General features: G+C 37.8%; 1 protein-coding gene across 8 annotated transcripts in view; it reads left to right on the top strand.

Moving 5' to 3' along the window:
• LOC129764172 (protein yippee-like) overlaps nt 1-18361 on the top strand; it is a 318646-nt gene that overhangs the window by 298128 nt on the left and 2157 nt on the right. For 5 of the 8 annotated variants that reach the window (XM_055763016.1, XM_055763017.1, XM_055763015.1 and 2 more), the window contains 2 exons: nt 8930-9369; nt 9842-10053. In XM_055763016.1, coding sequence (XP_055618991.1) covers nt 9337-9369; nt 9842-10053 — 245 coding nt within the window. In that variant the 5' untranslated portion in view covers nt 8930-9336. Of the gene's footprint in view, nt 1-716; nt 1423-8929; nt 9635-9841; nt 10054-18361 lie in introns of those variants that run through there. The other 3 variants (XM_055763020.1, XM_055763013.1, XM_055763019.1) reach the window with 3 other exon arrangements.

Here is an 18361-nt window from a genome sequence, read left to right as displayed (position 1 = left end):
ATGATGATTAGGGTAAAAACGTTAGGTCTGTTGACATTTGCTAATCTAAATAAATAAATCTTCGTTCTTCGTTTATGGAAATGTTCTGTTTACCCTAAAACGCACTTTGTATGCGAAAACATTACAGGTAGGCGCAATCTGTTTTCATTTCTTGTGTGTCCCACATTAGAAAAAAAACCGAACAACCAAAAACCAACGAACACGTTATTCTAATAACGTTATTTTTCCTCCGCACGAAAGCTGACTGGCTGTTCAAGTGAAATCATTTATCCTCCCTAGTTACTACCCCACACGTATATATGTGGTTAATCACAATATAGAACACGGGTTGCCGTAGTTTTCTCTACGCCCGCACGACGACATTCGACGACTCGCGTTGTCGGTGTGATGTTAGTAGGTATGTATAACAGCCCTCATCGCAACAACTAGCAGCAGGCGCAACAACTCGCGGCAAAGCGGCAGCCGGAGTGGGTGCGGGAGAGAGAGTGAGTGAGTGTGGCTGTCAGCAACATTTGCAGTAGACCAGTGGGGCCCAAACGAGCGAAGGACCGCTTCCATATCGGTACCAGCTGTTGCCGTAAACAAACCGTGGTTTACAATTACACGATGTTTTCAGCAAACACAACGGGCTTCTAATTTTGTTTACATGTTTTCTTCTTATTCTGGTTTTTACCGTGATGTTGATGTTGTCGTCGCCGTCTTCGTCGTTGTCGTTGTTTAGTATCGCCGTCGATGGCGTCGTAGTCGTCGTCGTCGTCGTTGCTCTCTGTGGTTGCTGGGGATAGTGGTACTGACTTGTTTTCTTGGCCATCCAACCAATAGTACGCGCCAGATGTTACGCGAGACAACATTCAAGCTCAAGAAGCGAAACTAAGAAACAGCTAGTCTGCATTTTGCGCATTCAGGAGAAGGTACCCCCGCCCTCCCTTGGGAAGTTAGAGTAGTCGCGTTTAAGCAGCATCGCCTAGTACGCTTTGTCGTGTGCCTTGTTGAAAGATGACGCGTAATAATATTAGGGATTTCGTGATTCAGTGAATGTGGAGCAAATCGTAATAATTTGGTTAGCCGTGGTCTTGCAGTGAAAGAAGTGATAATTTGTTCGCCGTTTGTGATTTCGGTTATTGAGTTGTTCTCGTGTTATTTTACTCTCTGTGGCGTTCATTAACTGTTGATCCCTAGAAGGAAAGAAGGGAAGGAACACGGACAAAGAGAGGCCATACATACTGCCGGGGCCAATAAGACAAAATAAAGCAAGAAGAAGAAGCGGAGTGAACCGTTAAGCTATAGTGTTTTTTTTGTTTTGTTTTGTTAAAACCATTGACGAGTAGCTTTTTCCGCAGAGAAAGTTTGAGATAATGAGATTAGGATTTTGCTGGTGATGTTTTCCGATTCCCCCACCCTCTGTGAAGCAAGTGCTCGATGGTAGGTTTACTGTTGTTTTTGTATGTCATGAACTCTAAATGCGCATTGGATACATTCGCCTCGAAACTGTTTTCGGCACAGTTCAGAGACATTCGCTTTGCGGAAGCACAGTTATTTATCCCGAATTGGGAAGTGTGATACTTTTCAATGAACGGCTTCTGTGTTGTTACTGCAGACATTCCCGACTCAACCGAACCTAGTTGATTTATGTATTTATTGTGTAGTTATAATTACAAATTGCGGTTTGGTGGGGGCATCATTATTTGCGAGAGCTTACGCATTTCGTTTATTGCGTACCCAATATAACAATTCTATATATGCAAATGCGCATATTTAAAGGATTTAAACGTGACACGAATTAATTTTATTCAAACATTTTCTGGACTTTGAATTTATGGTACTCAAAGTTTATTTCGCAGCTGGTTCCCATGACCGAGTGGTTAGCGTCACACATATTGTAATACTGTTATTGTATTGTTCGGGTGTGCTTTCTCCAAAAAAGTGCTACTGACTTGTACTGGTAAAATACGTATTCACATGTATGCTACTCAGAATATATTTAAGGCGTGTTATTAGGCATGGAAATTTTAACTAAATACTGCCTAAGAACGACGCAAGGTACACTACGCTGTGACTGCAAAGATCTTCTAGGAACGTTAGTACCATCTAAGAGAAATTAATTCTACTGATTGTCGTCGCTTGCGTGAACGAATGATGGATTTGTTGCATAGCATAATAACTCATTTTCAAGCTATCTATTTTTGGGCAATCCCACGTCAAAAACGTGGTTGAAAATGGCCGATTCTAATCCGAGAGCCGGGTGTACATCAGTTTTTTGGCCAATTCTACTAAAAAAATTATTTTGACGTATGACTACGTGGCATCAGAAAATAGGTCACGTTTTTATGAAATAAAGTTAACGTGAATAACTATTTCGACCACGAACGAATTTTAATGTTTTGCACGCCAATCAAATGATAAATTCTCTGAAATATATCTAATATGCCATGAAAATGGAACACAAATTTTTGTACTACTCGAGAATAAATCCAGTAAATGAAACGAAATTTGGCATGTGGAGGTTTTAGGGTACAATAAATGATTCTATGTTGGTTAGATACTCCTCTCCTCTCTCTAAGGGGTGGGCTCTCATACAAATTAAACAGAAATTTTTGCATTACTCGAGAATTAATCAAGCAAACGAAACCAAATTAGGTATATGCAGGTTTTAGGGCGTAATAAATGTTTTCACGGTGGTTAAACACTCCACCCCCCCCCTCTCTAAGGGAGAGGGGGGGGGGATTGTATACTGCCACGCAAAGGAAACACAAATTTCTGCATTACTTGAGAATTAATCAAGCAAACGAAACCAAATTTGGCATGTGGAGGTTTTAGAGTGTAAAAAATTATTCGATGGTGGTTAGACACTCCTCCACCTCTCTTAAGGGGAGCTGCCATACAAAGGAACCACAAATTTCTGCATTACTCGAAAACTAATCAAGCAAATGGAGCCAAATTTGGCATGTGAAGATTTTAGGGGGCACGAAACGTTTCTATGATGAATAGACACTCCTCCCCCCTCTCTAAGGAGAGAAGAGGGGAAGGGTCTGTCTTTATTCTATCATATTTTCTGTATCAAACATTTATTCCATGTAACGGAGAAACATGTTAACTGCAAGTGGTCGAAAAATCTGGAACGAGAATTGCGTCTGAAAATAATCTAATATTATAATGATGAGTTTGGTAGAAGTACTAGCAATTTTATACTAAAAGGTAAATTCAACGGGGTCGATTAGAAGATCAATCAATGAACAGTTCTGCGATTGGACTCATTGGACTTGCGCTAGTGGCTCAGCTAGTGGCTCTGCTAGTGGCTTATAAAAAATTGTAATATTTCAACAAGAGCTTCAATTTAATTGATAGAAACAATCTATTTTTCAAAGGGTTTTTGTGATAAAATTAATAATAGCACCTTATGAGACATTAACTTGTATGTATTTTACTTCCAAAATGTTATTTAAATCCACTAATTTTGATGTTTCACACTAAATTTGCACTAAATATTCTTGCAATAATTTTGTAGTCTTTGAAATGGAAACAACGAAATCGTCGTACAAAATCGTAGTGTACTTTCAGAAGTGAAACCAGTTTAAGGTAAACCGCGATGAAGAATGTATTGTGTCCACAAACAATTTACTATTTATCAGATTAGTAGGCCCGAACGAAGTTTTAACCTGTTAGAATTTGATGAAAATTATTCTCTGAGAGAATTCTAACACACGCAGTATTGACCCTTATTTAACTAGAAATTTCCTGGAAACATTCAAAATTTTTGAAATATCGGGGACATAACCGGCGAAAAGTAGGACAACACCAATATTTAAATATATTGTTTTATTTATATTTGTTCGAATTTATCAAATGATATTGAGTGAAAATTTGAAAGTGAAAAAAGTTTTTGGGAATGAATTTTTACCTTTAGTTTCCAACCTAAGTAAAAAGCTCTCACATCTGGAAAATACACCATTTACATCTGGCTTTGAGTTTGTTCCACTTTGAAGCACATTGTTTTTTAACCCGGAAACAAAACACGAAATCGCTAAAATTAAATAATCGATCGCAATAAGTCAACAATAAGCCCGAATCACTGCTAAATCAACACAAGAAAATAATAAAAAAATATATAAAAATCAATTTGCTTCTTATTATTTCGGATATTACATTATAATGGATCGGACTCTTTGAATAAATTGTTTAGTGAATGGTCTTAAACGGTCCTAACCTTAAAGTGACCTTAGTTCATGCAGCTGATAATTGTTGATTCATTCTAGTTTTCGGCGGTTATATCTTGTCCCACCATTAGCATCATTATTCCATATTATGAAACGATATCTCAATCAAACAGTTTTGCACCGCTGTGTATGTTGGATCGACAGCGGAGCGGAGACTGATGGATCTTCTCTGGACAACAGTTTGGCTCTGGTACTGCTGAGATCCCTCTACTGATGTTGTTGTGACGCCAAAATTTATATGGCGTCTTATTTTCCTCTTATTTCCCTTGGATAGAATAATATGCACGGCGGATAGCTACGTTTATTTTCACAGTGGTATGGATGCATTTAAATTGTATCCCACTGTTATTCTTATTGGTCGATACAAAGGAGTAAAATTTGATTAATCAAAACGAGGAATTTAGCACGTATAGATAATGCTTGACATCTTAAAATTATTCAAAAATTTATCTCAAAATATTTTTTTAATGTTATATATGCGCAGAGATATTTCTCATCAATTGGTGCAAGCATCTTTGCGACTATTAAGAAATAGTCCAATTAGTGATCGAAATCTTTTATTATTTCGTACATGTTCAGTGTTAAGCAATTTTGTAAATGTGAGAAGATAGTTCGTCACATCTAACATGCCGGTAGTTCGGGTTCGATTCCCGTTCTGGTCGGGGAAATTTTTCGTCAAAGAAATTTCCTCTGACTTGCACTGTGGTCACGAGTATTCTAGAACTTGCCACTCAGAATGCATTCAAGGCGTGTTATTCGGCATAGAAATCTCAACTAATTACTAATAAAAATGATGCAAGTGATACTACGTTGAGACTACGAAGTTCCTCTAGGAACGTTAGTGCCATTTAAGAAGAAAAAGAAGAAGAAGAAGAGAAGATAGTCTTATACAAAATTTCATTACACCAATTATTATTCTTGAAAAATTCTTCACTCCAAAAAATCCTGAGAACATTTCATGGCGACCGTGAAAGGATTTGTTTGATCATTGTCCCAAATCGAGAGTATTGATTAGTTTGAAGTTCAAGGCAACCCTGAGTATTTAATTGTGTTAAGCTTTCAAACTTTATTACCATAGCCTATACACTCCAATTACGAATACAATGAATTCTCGTCTCGGAGCGGTGAGCTGCACTTTGATGGCACTTTTAACCCGGAATCAGTGAACGAATTTGAAATCGAATCGGATAATCGAATCCTCCGGATAATCTAGTCATGAAAAAAAAGAATTTTCTTTCGGTAAACATAATATAATTATAATTTGCACTTATTTATCAAACGGTTTTATCTAGGTTGACCCGTTTGTATGTTTGTGACTTTGTAACTTTGTATGTAGCGCTGTACAACATTAATAGAAATTTAACCCCCTTCCTGTTGACCGATTGATCTGAAATTTGGAACACATCTTTATCTCTGGTGTCATTATAAAAGAGCGTAATCCATGATCTTGAAAATCCAAGATGGCAGCCGCTACAAAATGGCGGATTATGTATATATTTTTTCAAAATTCCATCGACCATTCCATTGACCAGTAGAACACAATCATTTATGGAAAATGTAAATCAAAGATGGCGACCGCTACAAAATGGCGGATTACATATTTTCCCAGAACCCCATCAATATGTATATCAAAAGAAAGGGATTAACTAGTAGAATACAGTAATTTATGAAAAATGCAAATCCAAAATGTCCGCCACCACAAAAAGGCTCCATATATTTTTTTTTCGAAACCTCATCAATATTCAGAAAGTTCTCGATTGGTAGAACATAGCAGACCATGAAACTCCAACTCCAAAATGGCCGCAGTTCCCAAACAACTAATTACTTTTTAAATGGCTTCATTCAGCTTGAACTGTTTGTATGTATGTTTGAATGTCTGTAGGGTTGTTCCACATTAACAGAAAATTGAACCCGTTCCTGTTGACTGATTGATCTGAAATTTGGATGACACCTTCAATTCTACTGTCATTATAAAACTACGTATTCCATGATCTTGAAAAATTCAATTTGACCGTCGCTAAAAATGGCTAAATGACATGCCTTGGAGAACACGAAACATAATAAACAACATAAATTCTAAAAGGTCGCAGCACCAAATGGTCGATTATGTATTTTTTGCAATCCCTCGATAGCGGTATCAAATGAGATGATTTGACTAATACAATTTCTTGACAGTACATCATGAAAATATTCCGAAGAAATTCAGGTAAGAAATAAACGTTGGATTGTCATTATCCACAGTTAGTTGTTTCATCATATACCCCAAGATTTTATTTTAGTCTCATCATTGTCCTTAATTAATGAAGGAACGGATGTGATAACTACTAACTGGTACTTGTCCAATTATTTTTTAGCTTTTAGTACATTAAACTAGTTTTTAGTAAATTATCTGTATCATCAGTATACTTCAGTATATGACCATTTTGAACCCAACATTTTATCATAAATAACTGTATTCTACTGGTCAAGCCCTTTCACTTGATACACATATTGATGGGGTTCTGAGAAAATATGAAATCCGCCATTTTGCAGTGGCCGCCATCTTGGATTAGAATTTTTCATAAATAACTGTATTCTGCTGGTCAAGCCCTTTCATTTGATACTCATATTGATGGGGTTCTGAGAAAATATGAAATCCGCCATTTTGTAGTGGCCGCCATCTTGGATTTGCATTCTTCATAAATAACTGCATTCTACTAGTCAAGCCCTTCCATTTGATACCCATATTGATGGGGTTCTGTGAAAATGTGAAATCCGCCATTTTGGATTTGCATTTTTCATAAATAACTGCACTCTACTAGTCAAGCCCTTTCATTTGATAACCATATTAGCTATTCAATATGGAATTATTATACAAATTATTCAAAATTTCCGAAAATCAAAAATAAAGTACTTCGGATAATCGAGTCTCCGGATAATCGAGTCCGACCTGTATTTGTTTTTTTTTCAGTTGTTAGTTTTTAGTAGTGAGTGATTTTGAGGAAGCAGCTAAAGATACTATATTCTTGATCCATTATTGTTCTCGCAAGAACAATACACAAGCTGACCATATGTCGAAATTTGTGCCATTATGTGCCATTATTTTGTGAACACAAACATAATGCAGCCACAGATGATTCTGTATTTCTATATCCACCATTGTTGTGAACGCATAAAATAAAAAAAAATAAATACGCGGAGTTAGACGCGGTGTTTATAATAAGAAATCATAAACCGATCAAAATTTCGATGTGGTTCGACATTGTTCATTCACAATTCTCCCTTGAAAACGATTCCGCCTCGAGCGCTGCCGCTGACGTATGATTGCCAGCTGGAGAACCATTATTCTACGTTTCATAACCATCTCAATACACCATTTTTGACGTAGAACTACGTCTTTCATTAAGGGTGCCAAATCAGAAAACAGGTCTCGTTTTACTGAAATAAAGTTAACGTTAATAACTATTTTTTGCCGTGAACGGATTATGACGATTCACGACTACACTTTACAATCCCCTGGTGTGTAAATGGTTAAAATTCAAGAAAAACTATAAGCGTTTCCATTTTCCCATACATTTGTTCTGCTGATTTGTGAGCTTTTCTACCCCTGCCGACAATATCGAGCAACTTATGGACGAGCATCGAAGGGGAAAACGTAAGATTTAAAATCTCCGCGAACAAAGAAAAAGAAGAAGAATTAAGGGGAATATTTGCCTGAGGCAAACTATTTTTCTTCGTGAAGACACCGACTAGACAACACCGTTGCTGGGCGAGCTGGATCGAGTGCCTTTCTCGAGGCGCCAAAAAATTATTTGGGTAATACCAAGCATCTCGAATGTCATGCTGAAATGTAATAAGATATTTGAGTTCGCATGCCAGTCGCAAAACTGCCTCCAACTAGGATTGCATTTGCGCTAATCCTGATCACAATGAGGCAATGCTACTGTTTTCGAGGTTGTTTAGATTAACAGAAAAAGTTTATCTCATTTATTTAGTCACCAACAAAGTAAATGTCGTTCTGGAATATTGTATGTGATTTGGTTTCGCTTGCCAGTAGCAAAACTTTCTCCACTAAGGATGACAGCTGCGCTTATCTTGAGCATGAGAAAGTAATGCAACCTTTTTCGAGGCCAGCAATATTAACAGAAGAGAGAATAGCGCTAAATGATGAGAAGTGTTTATATTCCTGTATGTAAATCATCAATCAATTATCGTCAACTGATTCTACAATAAAAAAAAACATTTCAGGGTGATCAAACTATTCTGCTAAACAGTTATTTCTATAATTTCACAGCATTGAAAATAATATTCGAAGTTATAAACGAACGACTCATATAAAATAACAGCCTAGTTCTACGTCAACAATGCGGTCGTATCTTAGACACAACCTCCTATAATTGTTTTTTATTGGCACACCAGTAACGGCTAATTTGTTTGTTGACATTGCAGTTCGGCCCATAATGCAAAAATTACTAGAATGGCGTAAAAAAGTATTTTATGATGGGCATTCAGTACCAATTTCGTCTTATATCAGAACTGATGTTATCATCGTTGAGAACATCCATAGCTTTTATTAGTTTTCGATTGAGCGATGATAACGATACATGTGCCCATAAATTACTGTGCATACTCATGCATAAATCCACTCATCCAATCAATGTTTATAGGAATAACGCTTATCAACTAGTACACAGTATCCTCCGACCTAACCTAGTTATTTCTCAATCTTGTTTCAGATTTTCAAAAGCAGCGACCGGTGGCAGAAGCACCCGTGTGAGCACTAGAAAATAAATCCGTTATCAGCAGCCATACAACATATTACGGAAGAGAGAAACGCCAACTCATGTTCTCCTGTTGCGTTGTTTTGGGGCAGCGAAAATCAGCAAGTTGAACACTCGAAAGACAGAAGCATCAACACTAACAATAGTATATAGTAGTGGAGAGATACAGATCATATGCGCTGTGAACGGAAGTCCTGGTTCATATCGAACTGAAAGTAGCCCATTGCACGAGAAACAAATCTCTTTGATAGATGGTATCGTAGCCGATCGGGTTATTGGAAAGAGTCAATAGCGCACGGAATAAGAACGGAGGGACGTAGAATCACCGGAGGCAGTGCTCAGCAGCTGTGCTTGGGAGACGGATGCACATATCTCTGTTTAGTCTACTTTTCGAAGTAAAGAGCCAACCGATTTTCACTAGTCTAGGTCTAAGCTAACAAATACTAACCACTACTACTAACCTAGCAAAAATTCTAGCAAATAATCGACTAAAACGGCCATCTCTCGAACTCTCGAACGAACGGGTCCGTGTCTCTTTCACATCACTAACCAAACAATCGTCAACCCAACCGCTCTAGTATTGGGCGCCATTCCATTATCCATCTAGTTTTAAACACCACTTTCGGCCTGGATTCGATTCGAGAACACGATCCAACCCAGGTACAAAAGATGGGTCCATTTTTGCTTTTGTTTGATTCGTTGCATTCAATTTTTTTGGCACGATTACAACATTGACTGTATTTCTCCCTTTCCTGTGCAAAGTAACGCTCTCTGAATACGATTTCCTGTTTTTCTTTCTTTTTTTCTTTTCCTCTTTTGTTTCGGTATCCTACCTTCTGTAACATTGTCAAACACAAATCACCACAGGAAGCGGCCACCGAAAGGCACGCAAACGGGCAATCATCGTCGTCATCAACGTCAGGAAGTGGCAATATGGTGAAAACGTTCCAAGCCTATCTACCGCCAGCCAACCGAACGTATTCCTGTGTCCACTGTCGGGCACATCTAGCTAGTCACGATGAGCTAATATCAAAATCGTTCCAGGGGAGCCAGGGACGGGCGTATCTGTTCAATTCGGTGTAAGTATCATCTTGCGGTATTAATTATAAGCATCAACAATTTAAATAGCTAGCACAAATCAATGGTTTTTGATCGGTTGTTAACCGGCTCAATGCATTTTTGCATTTACGATTCGTGGCGACCGTTGTTTGAACTGTTGTTCGAATCGATGTACACAACAAAACTATTGGATTTATGTTGTCTGAAGCATTCTCAGTATGTGAGATCCCACTGTTCCTCGATGATGATCAGAAACAGGTGCAGTTTTAAATATTGAATATTTAAGAGAGATCTTATCAGCAAAAATAAGCAAAAATGAAGAAACACGACATGTTTCCAATATAGGCAATTTAAATAACCTGGTCGAAAGTCAGCTTTGCGTCACGGTCGAAAATATCATGTAGAAGTTTCCCTATAATTGATCTACTCTATGCACCAATGTGCGAAAATGGCAGACTTTGAAGAAGATGGATTTATGATCTGTGAAGATCACTTTTTATCATCTAGATTTCACTAAAAAGTATCGTGGGTAAAAATTGAGAGTAAACATACGCTGTAAAGACAGAGACGTGATTAAATTAGTGAACATCTTCTTTAGAAAATCCATTAGTATTACCTATAGTTTCGTTCTTCTTTTATTTATTTTTTAATAATCCGTTTATTTCTACAGGCTCAGTTATAAAGTTAAAGGAGCCAAACTCTTAAATATACTTTTACTAGAATATATTAACACGTTTCCTTAATTCTATGGTGAATAAAATAGGAAACCGATTACTCGCGGTCGACTCGAGTTTAGAAAGGTGACACATTTTCATTAGGAAAACGATGGGATGTAAGGACATTATAACAATGTTCACACGCACACTAACATTTACATTCTCATTCACACCTACACATCACACTCAGTTCTTAAAACTATCCTTACATCTGATATGTATTTACAATTTGACTTCTTCTAATGTTAGTAGGAAGGGAACCGATAGATCGCGAAGGACGAAAAGAAGGGGAAATGAATGTAAGAACAATCACACTCGAAGATCGATAGCTTTAAGGAAAACATATATTTGGGACATGTAATCAAAGTCTAACCGAGCCAACGCATCTCTCACTGGCACATTGGGCTGCCTTCCTCGGGCCCGAAGAGAATTTACTAAATTCGATCTGGCGACAAGATAAAACTCGCACGACCAAACAACGTGTTCGATGTCGTGGTAATCATGGCTACAAACGCAGAGATTGCTGCCGGCAAGATTAAAACGAAAAAGTAGCGCGTTTAACGAACAGTGATTGGACATGAGTCGAGAGATGGTGCGAATAAAGTTCCGACTCAAGTCCAGACTTTTGAACCACGGTTTGAGGCTAACCTCAGGGATAATTGAGTGGAGCCACCGGCCCAATTCATCTTCGTTCCCTTTGCGTTGCCAGTTAACGATTGTATTTTTACAGACTAAAGAGTAAAATTCATTGAAGGCGATTTGACGCTGATAAATGTCGCCTTCAATCGCACCCACCTATGCTAATGAGTCAGCCCTCTCATTACCCGGAATGAAGCAATGTGAAGGGACCCAGACAAAGGTGATGACATAACAGCGTCTGGTTAAAGCACTCAAAATTTATCGTATTCTCTCAAGGAAGTACGGCGAGTGCTTTTCCGGCCTTACTGAACGGATAGCTACGACAGAGCTAAGACTATCCGTTACAATGTAATAGTGTTCAACAGGTCGTGAGGCGACGCTGTCCAGCACCCAGTATATCGCTGCCAATTCAGCAATATATGAGGTGTGAGGTGCTAAAAAATACGTTGAACACTCCAAATCCTGTAGACTCATTCATAGAGGACCCATCAGTAAAGTACATATTATCACAATTGACACGCCCATACTTTGCACCGAACATCGTTGGAACGATCCCCGATCGAAGATAATTTGAAATTCCATGGATATCCTGCTTCATGGACAGTGCCAAAACCTCGAGACTCATGGTATGCGTTGAAGGCATACATCCCAAAGCAATACGGAGAACAAGATACTGAATTCGCTCGAGTTTAATGAGGTGTGTTTTGGCAGCTGATTGAAAACAGAAACTGCCATACTCTATCACTGACAGAATAGTTGTTCGATACAACATTATAAGATCTTCGGGATGGGCTCCCCACCAGGTGCCGGTAATTGTACGGAGAAAGTTTATTCATTGTTGACATTTTTTACTCAGATACCTAATATGGGCCCCCCAAGTACATTTGGAGTCGAACCAGACCCCAAGATGCTTGAATGACATAGCATGAGTGATCGGTTTACCCAAAAGTTGGACCTTTGGTTTTGCTAGTTTATACTTCCTAGAAAAAACCACCATCTCTGTTTTCTCCGTGGAGAATTCGATCCCTAACCCAATGGCCCAGGTTGCAAAAATTGTTCAAAGTATCTTGTAAGGGTTCTTGCAGGTCGGATTCGTTTGATCCTACGACAGACACCACTCCATCATTTGCAAGTTGTCTTAGGCTGCAATTATGTGTAAGGCAATTGTCGATGTCGCTTACATAGAAGTTGAACGAAAGGGGGCTTAAACATGAGCCCTGGGGGAGGCCCATGTAAGGGAACCGACTTACTGCCGAATCTCCGTGAGAAAAGTTCAAATGTTTCTCACAAAGCAAATTATATAACATATTATTCAAAAGAGGCGGTAAACTCCGAGAGTGTTATTTATCTGACAAAACCTCTATTGAAACAAAATCAAAGACCCCCTTTATGTCCTAGAATACTAGAGTATTTTTTTTTTCGGCGCAAGCAATTTGAATTTCTGAAGAAAGCATCGCAAGACAATCATTCGTCCCCTTGCCCCTGCGGAACCCATATTGTGTATCTAAGAGTAGGCCATTCGTTTCAACCCATCGATCAAGGCGAAACAAGATCATTTTCTCCAAGCTTTCCGGGTTTTTGAATAGCTATAACTCGTATTTGTCTCTAATCATCTGGAACAATATTATGCTCCAGAAACCGATTGAATAAATTGAACAAGCGATGTTTTGTCACAACAGGGAGGTTTTCTAGCAAGTTGAACTTAATTCTATCCGATCCCGGAGCAGAATTGTTACATAAAAGCAGAGCAAGAGAGAGTTCTACCGTCGAAAACTCGGAATCAAGATCGCACCTATTTTGTAAAATATCTCAAACAATTTTTTGTACGGGAACGGAATCGGCACAAACCTTCCGTGCAAAGTTGTTTTAGTTGTTTTGATCAATTAAATCTGGAAAATGCCGAAGGGAAAAGTCCTCACGGAGAGAGCAGAGAGACAAATCGATACATTTCGCCAAGAAAATGTTGGTATCAGAGAAATTTCTCGTCCGAATGGACGATCCAATCAAGTAGTGCTCAATTATTTGGCGAATCCTCAAGGATACGGTAAGAAGAAGTGAGTTCCACATAAATCGAAGCTCTCCAACCAGGATAAGCTGGAAAAAGCTAGAACAGGTTCGAATACCTCACAATCGCATGTGCAAATAGAGCAATATTTCAACTACTTAACTGCTCGGGTGACAATTCATCATATTTTTGTAAAAAATACTCACATAAAGATGGCTTAAAAGGTTAAAACTCCTCATCTTACACCATCTCACCTCGGAAGACGTCTGAGTTTTGCCAAAGCTCACATGAACCCAAACTAGCGTTGGCAGAAAATCATCATCTTTGGCAGAAATTATGACATTTCGTGTGCTGGAGGGTCAAATGCGCAAAAAATGAGCTGTATTAAAAGCTTAAAAATAGTTTGTATGTATGCTAGCAGACTTCTCAGTAAATAAAGTCCGAATATCTCTGTTTTCTTTTCTCATTTCAATTGGGATTGTGCCAAAAAAAGTCCATACGACGTCAATGGGGATCAAACCAAGACCGGCTGGAATGCAAAGCTATTTCACACGACCGCGCTATCCATATAGCTGCCAGCGCTGTTATATGGAAGCGTGATAATATTACACTTCATCATAAAATGAAGTTGAAAAGTGTTTTCTAAGAGGATAAAGAAGAACATGAACGAGAATATATCTTTCTCTGTCTGGGCCGCGTATTTGACAAACTGTACGAAAAGCTTTTATATGCTTTCATTTGAATGTGTCTCCTGTTTCGCTCGCTCATATTAGCTCTAGCACATATATTATACAAATGATATACATGTATTGGGAGTAGAAAATTTTCTGTTATTTTTCAGCTCATTTGATGTAATAAATTGGGATGCCATAACATGTGCTAAAAATTAACTTTGGGTGTAGATTTGAAATTTGGTTCTTTGGTGCATAACCTCATGGAACGGGTCATAAAGCGCTGAGGACGCTGAGGTTTGTATGTGTGGAGCTGTGGAGCAAACCTTTAATTCTTTCAGACTGAATGTCAGCTTGGAATTGTACCAAAAAAAACCAAACGATGACAAGCAAGGATCGAAACCTGGGTTGTAAGGCTACTCCACACAACCGCGCTTTCTACATAATCACTGGTACTGTCATACCAATGCACGAGAATATTACACTACTTTATGAAATGAAATTAAATAATATAAGTTCACACGGAAGAGATGAATATACACTAGAGTGCCAATGAAAATAGCCATCTCGAATTTTCAAACGGGACTTGATTGAATATGTTGATCCTTTGACCGCTGTGCGACACTAGTGAATGAAGTCCGGTTGAGCGAATATTTTGCATAGGGTAGTTTTTCGTGGGAATCAACATTTTTAATCAAGTTCGCTTTGAATATTCGAGGGTCACTTTTTTCCAATACATCCATTGGCACTCTAGTATACACGGAAGAGAAGCTTTTTTCGTTGACAAAAGCGTAAAGAGCGTAAGCGCAAAAAACTTGTTTTTACCTTTTATACGTATTTATTTGCAAAGTGTCTCTTATTTTGCTCTCTTATACAACCATTCCATGCCAAACTGATATAGTATTTCTTAGATTCCAAACTTGACTATTTAAAAAAAAAGGTTTATTTTTTCTGAAAAGCTGAGGATTTTTTATACAACATATCTCGATATCGAAGATGCAATTTTTTCGTTTTTGGGTTATGATGTTTCAAAATTAATCGATGGTTCGAAAAAACAATTTTTCCCCATTTTTGCCACTACAAAAAATCATAACTTTTAAACTACTGAACCGATTCAGATAATCGACATATTAAATTTAAGCTTATAAGTTCATATTTTCCACCCTGATTATATTTCGTTGCAACACAAACAGCTAGAATTTCAACAAGATACATTAATACATTGTTGAATGCTTAGAATAAAGTATATTTAACGCCAATTTCGTTCAAACGAGTTGTTTTTTTTTTATTTATTGTGCTTAAATACGATAATTTCACCTGTCCAGTTTCTATAAGGCCACTTCAAAATTCATAAGTACTATCAATGGTAAATTCAAAACGGTCGGCTGATTTACATGTCAATAATAGGTAACCTTGCCATTTCGACTAATAACCTTGAAAATTGGTGTTGGAAATTTTTTTACCAAATTCTGCTGAACGGATTTCTCGATATTTTTCCATTTTTCCGAAATTGCGACCTTGAGTTCTTCAATCGTGGTGTACCGTTTTCCCTCTGTGTAGATTCTGCGTACAGGATTCAAGTCTGGAGAGCGAGCCGGTCTGTCCAAAAAAATAACTTTTTGGTCCTTAATCTATTGCTTAGTTTCCTTGCTGGTATGAATAGTAGCATTGTTTTGCTAGAATGTAATTTTTTTGTGACGATATCTACGCAAAAACGGTAGGAGAGAGAATTTCAGAACATATATGTAATCCTTGAATGATGTGGAAGCTATTTTGAGCCTTCCACGAGTCTCCATCAAAATTCCTGGTTAAAACTACTGTTTATTTTTTCGTAAATCACGCCAGTACCCGTTGAAACCATCAGGACCATCGAAATTGAACTTTTTTCGTCAGTGAAGATAACTTATACATTGAAGAACTTTTCGTTAGGGTATATAACAAAATGTATTTTTTGAAAATATTCTTTGTCATGACATATCTTGCTCCACCACGGTTCATGTGAGCTTTGGCAAAACTCAGACGTCTTCCGATGTGAGATAGTGTAAGATGAGGAGTTTTATCCGTTTAAGCCCTCTTTATGTGAGGATTTTTTACCAAAATTTGACGAATTGTCACCCGAGCAGTTAAGTAGTTGAAATATTGCTTTATTTGCACATGCGATTTTGAGGTATTCGAACCTGTTCTAGCTATTTCCCGCTCATCCCGGTCAGAGCTTCGATTTATGTGGAACTCACTTCTTCTCACCGTATCCTTGAGGATTCGCCAAATAATTGAGCACTACTTGATTGGATCGTCCAATACGACGAGAAATTTCTCTGATACCAACATTTTCTTGGTGAAATGCATCGATTTGTCTCTCTTCTTTCTCCGTGAGGACTTTTCCCTTCGGCATTTTCCAAATTGAATTGATGAAAACAACTAAAACAACGGAAAATGTAAACTGGTCTTATAGAAACTTGACAGTTGAAAATACGAAAACATTCGTTTACGCTCAGCGCTTGTACACACATATATGAAAATCATGCAGTGTATGGTACTCACCAATACCTATACACTAGACTATAAATTGAAGCATTGTTTGTTTACAATGACACAAAGCAGCAAGTTCATCACCTGGTCTTATAGAAGCTGGACAGAGTGCACTCTGAAAAATAATTTTTTCTATTTTTCCCCAAAAGTGACTATTTTTAAAAAAATATTATTTTTTTCTGGAAAGCTGAGGATTTTTTACATAATATATCTCGATATCGAAGTTTTTGAGTTATGATTTTTTAATCGATTGTTCGAAAAAACAATTTTTCCTAATTTTTGCCATCACAAAAAATCATAACTTTTGAACTACTGGACCGATTCAGATGTTCGACATATTAAATTGAAGCTCATAAGTTAGTTTTCTTTGGATAAATATACTTTTGCGGCTCTGATGTCGTGCGACTCAAAATAAAAGTACCACTTTTTATGGAAATCTAAGAATCACTATGTCGGATTGGCATGGAATGGCTGTATATTGCTATGGCATATATTATACACAAAGTCGCCTCTCGCTTAAGTAGACGCTGTACCAGTATGGGTGGACATCTCATTAAATGAAACTTTTAAGCTCATTAAATGTAATGTATGAGGATGTCAAAAAATTATTTTGGGTGTACTGCTAGTCGTCTGTTATGCATGTAATTTCGACAAAAAGTCAGTAAAAAGTCAGGTATCGACCATTGGCACCAATAGAATGGTTTCTTCATTGGCAAACCCTAGAAAAGGCCTCACTTTGAATGTAAGGGTAGTGGGGGTATTGTGGTCACGTGGGGTAAAGTGGTCACCAGCTTGTTTCGTGGTAGTATAACTATTGATAGTTATCTTATGTTTGAAGAATTTCATGACGTTTGAGTCACCCTGTACTACAGTGGAGCTGTCGCATGTCAAGATATAAATAAAAACAAAAAACGCTCTCTCGGTAAGAGACGAATGAACTCTCAGAGTTTAAAGTCTCTTTAATTCAATACTTTCCTTCCTTCTCTCGGTAGCCATTCGGCCGTAGTTTTGTGCGTTTCGAATTTAGTTGAAAAAAAATATGAGAAAATTTCATTTACGATTCTAGGTGAATAGGCCTAGCTCATTTCATACATGTACCAACTATTTCAATAATGATTTAAACAAATTTGGCCACGCATAAATCTATCTCTTCTAGCGTGATATGTGCGAGTGACCACTTTACTTCCTCACTAAAAAAAATGTTCGATTTTTCAACCTTTTTTCTAATAATGAAAAATGTACTATTTTCAATTTTCATAATAAAAGCCGCTTACTATCTTGAACTACAATTACAGGGTGGGCCATTTAAAGTGGAAGCATCTGGCAACCCCGTAACTTTTGACAGAGATGTCAGATTAACAAATGTCATACCGCGTGGGAAGCGTCATTTCAGTACAATTTTAACCATGGAACAATACACACCTAAACAACGCGCTGAAATTGTTCAGCTGTACATTCAAAATAACTTCTCAATTGTGTTAACTAAACGTGCGTGGAAAAATAAAAATAAAGTTAAAACATCGCCTGGAGACAACACTATACGTCGATTATATGCCAAATTTATATCGTCTGGTAGTGTTGGTAATGCCAGTCATCTGTCCAGACAACGACCAAGACGTTTCGACGAGAATATTGATGCCGTTCGAGCCAGTGTTGCAGAGACTCCATCGACATCAGGTCGCCATCGTTCGCAAGAGTTAGGCATCTTTTTATCGCCATTTGTTCGTGAAAATGAATTGGACAATTACTGGTTCCAACAGGACGGCGC

Source organism: Toxorhynchites rutilus, chromosome 2 (genome assembly GCF_029784135.1).
Source record: "Toxorhynchites rutilus septentrionalis strain SRP chromosome 2, ASM2978413v1, whole genome shotgun sequence".
Lineage (NCBI taxonomy): Eukaryota > Metazoa > Arthropoda > Insecta > Diptera > Culicidae > Toxorhynchites > Toxorhynchites rutilus.
Note: the sequence above shows the minus strand (reverse complement) of the source record. Positions and strands in the feature narration are given on the sequence as shown.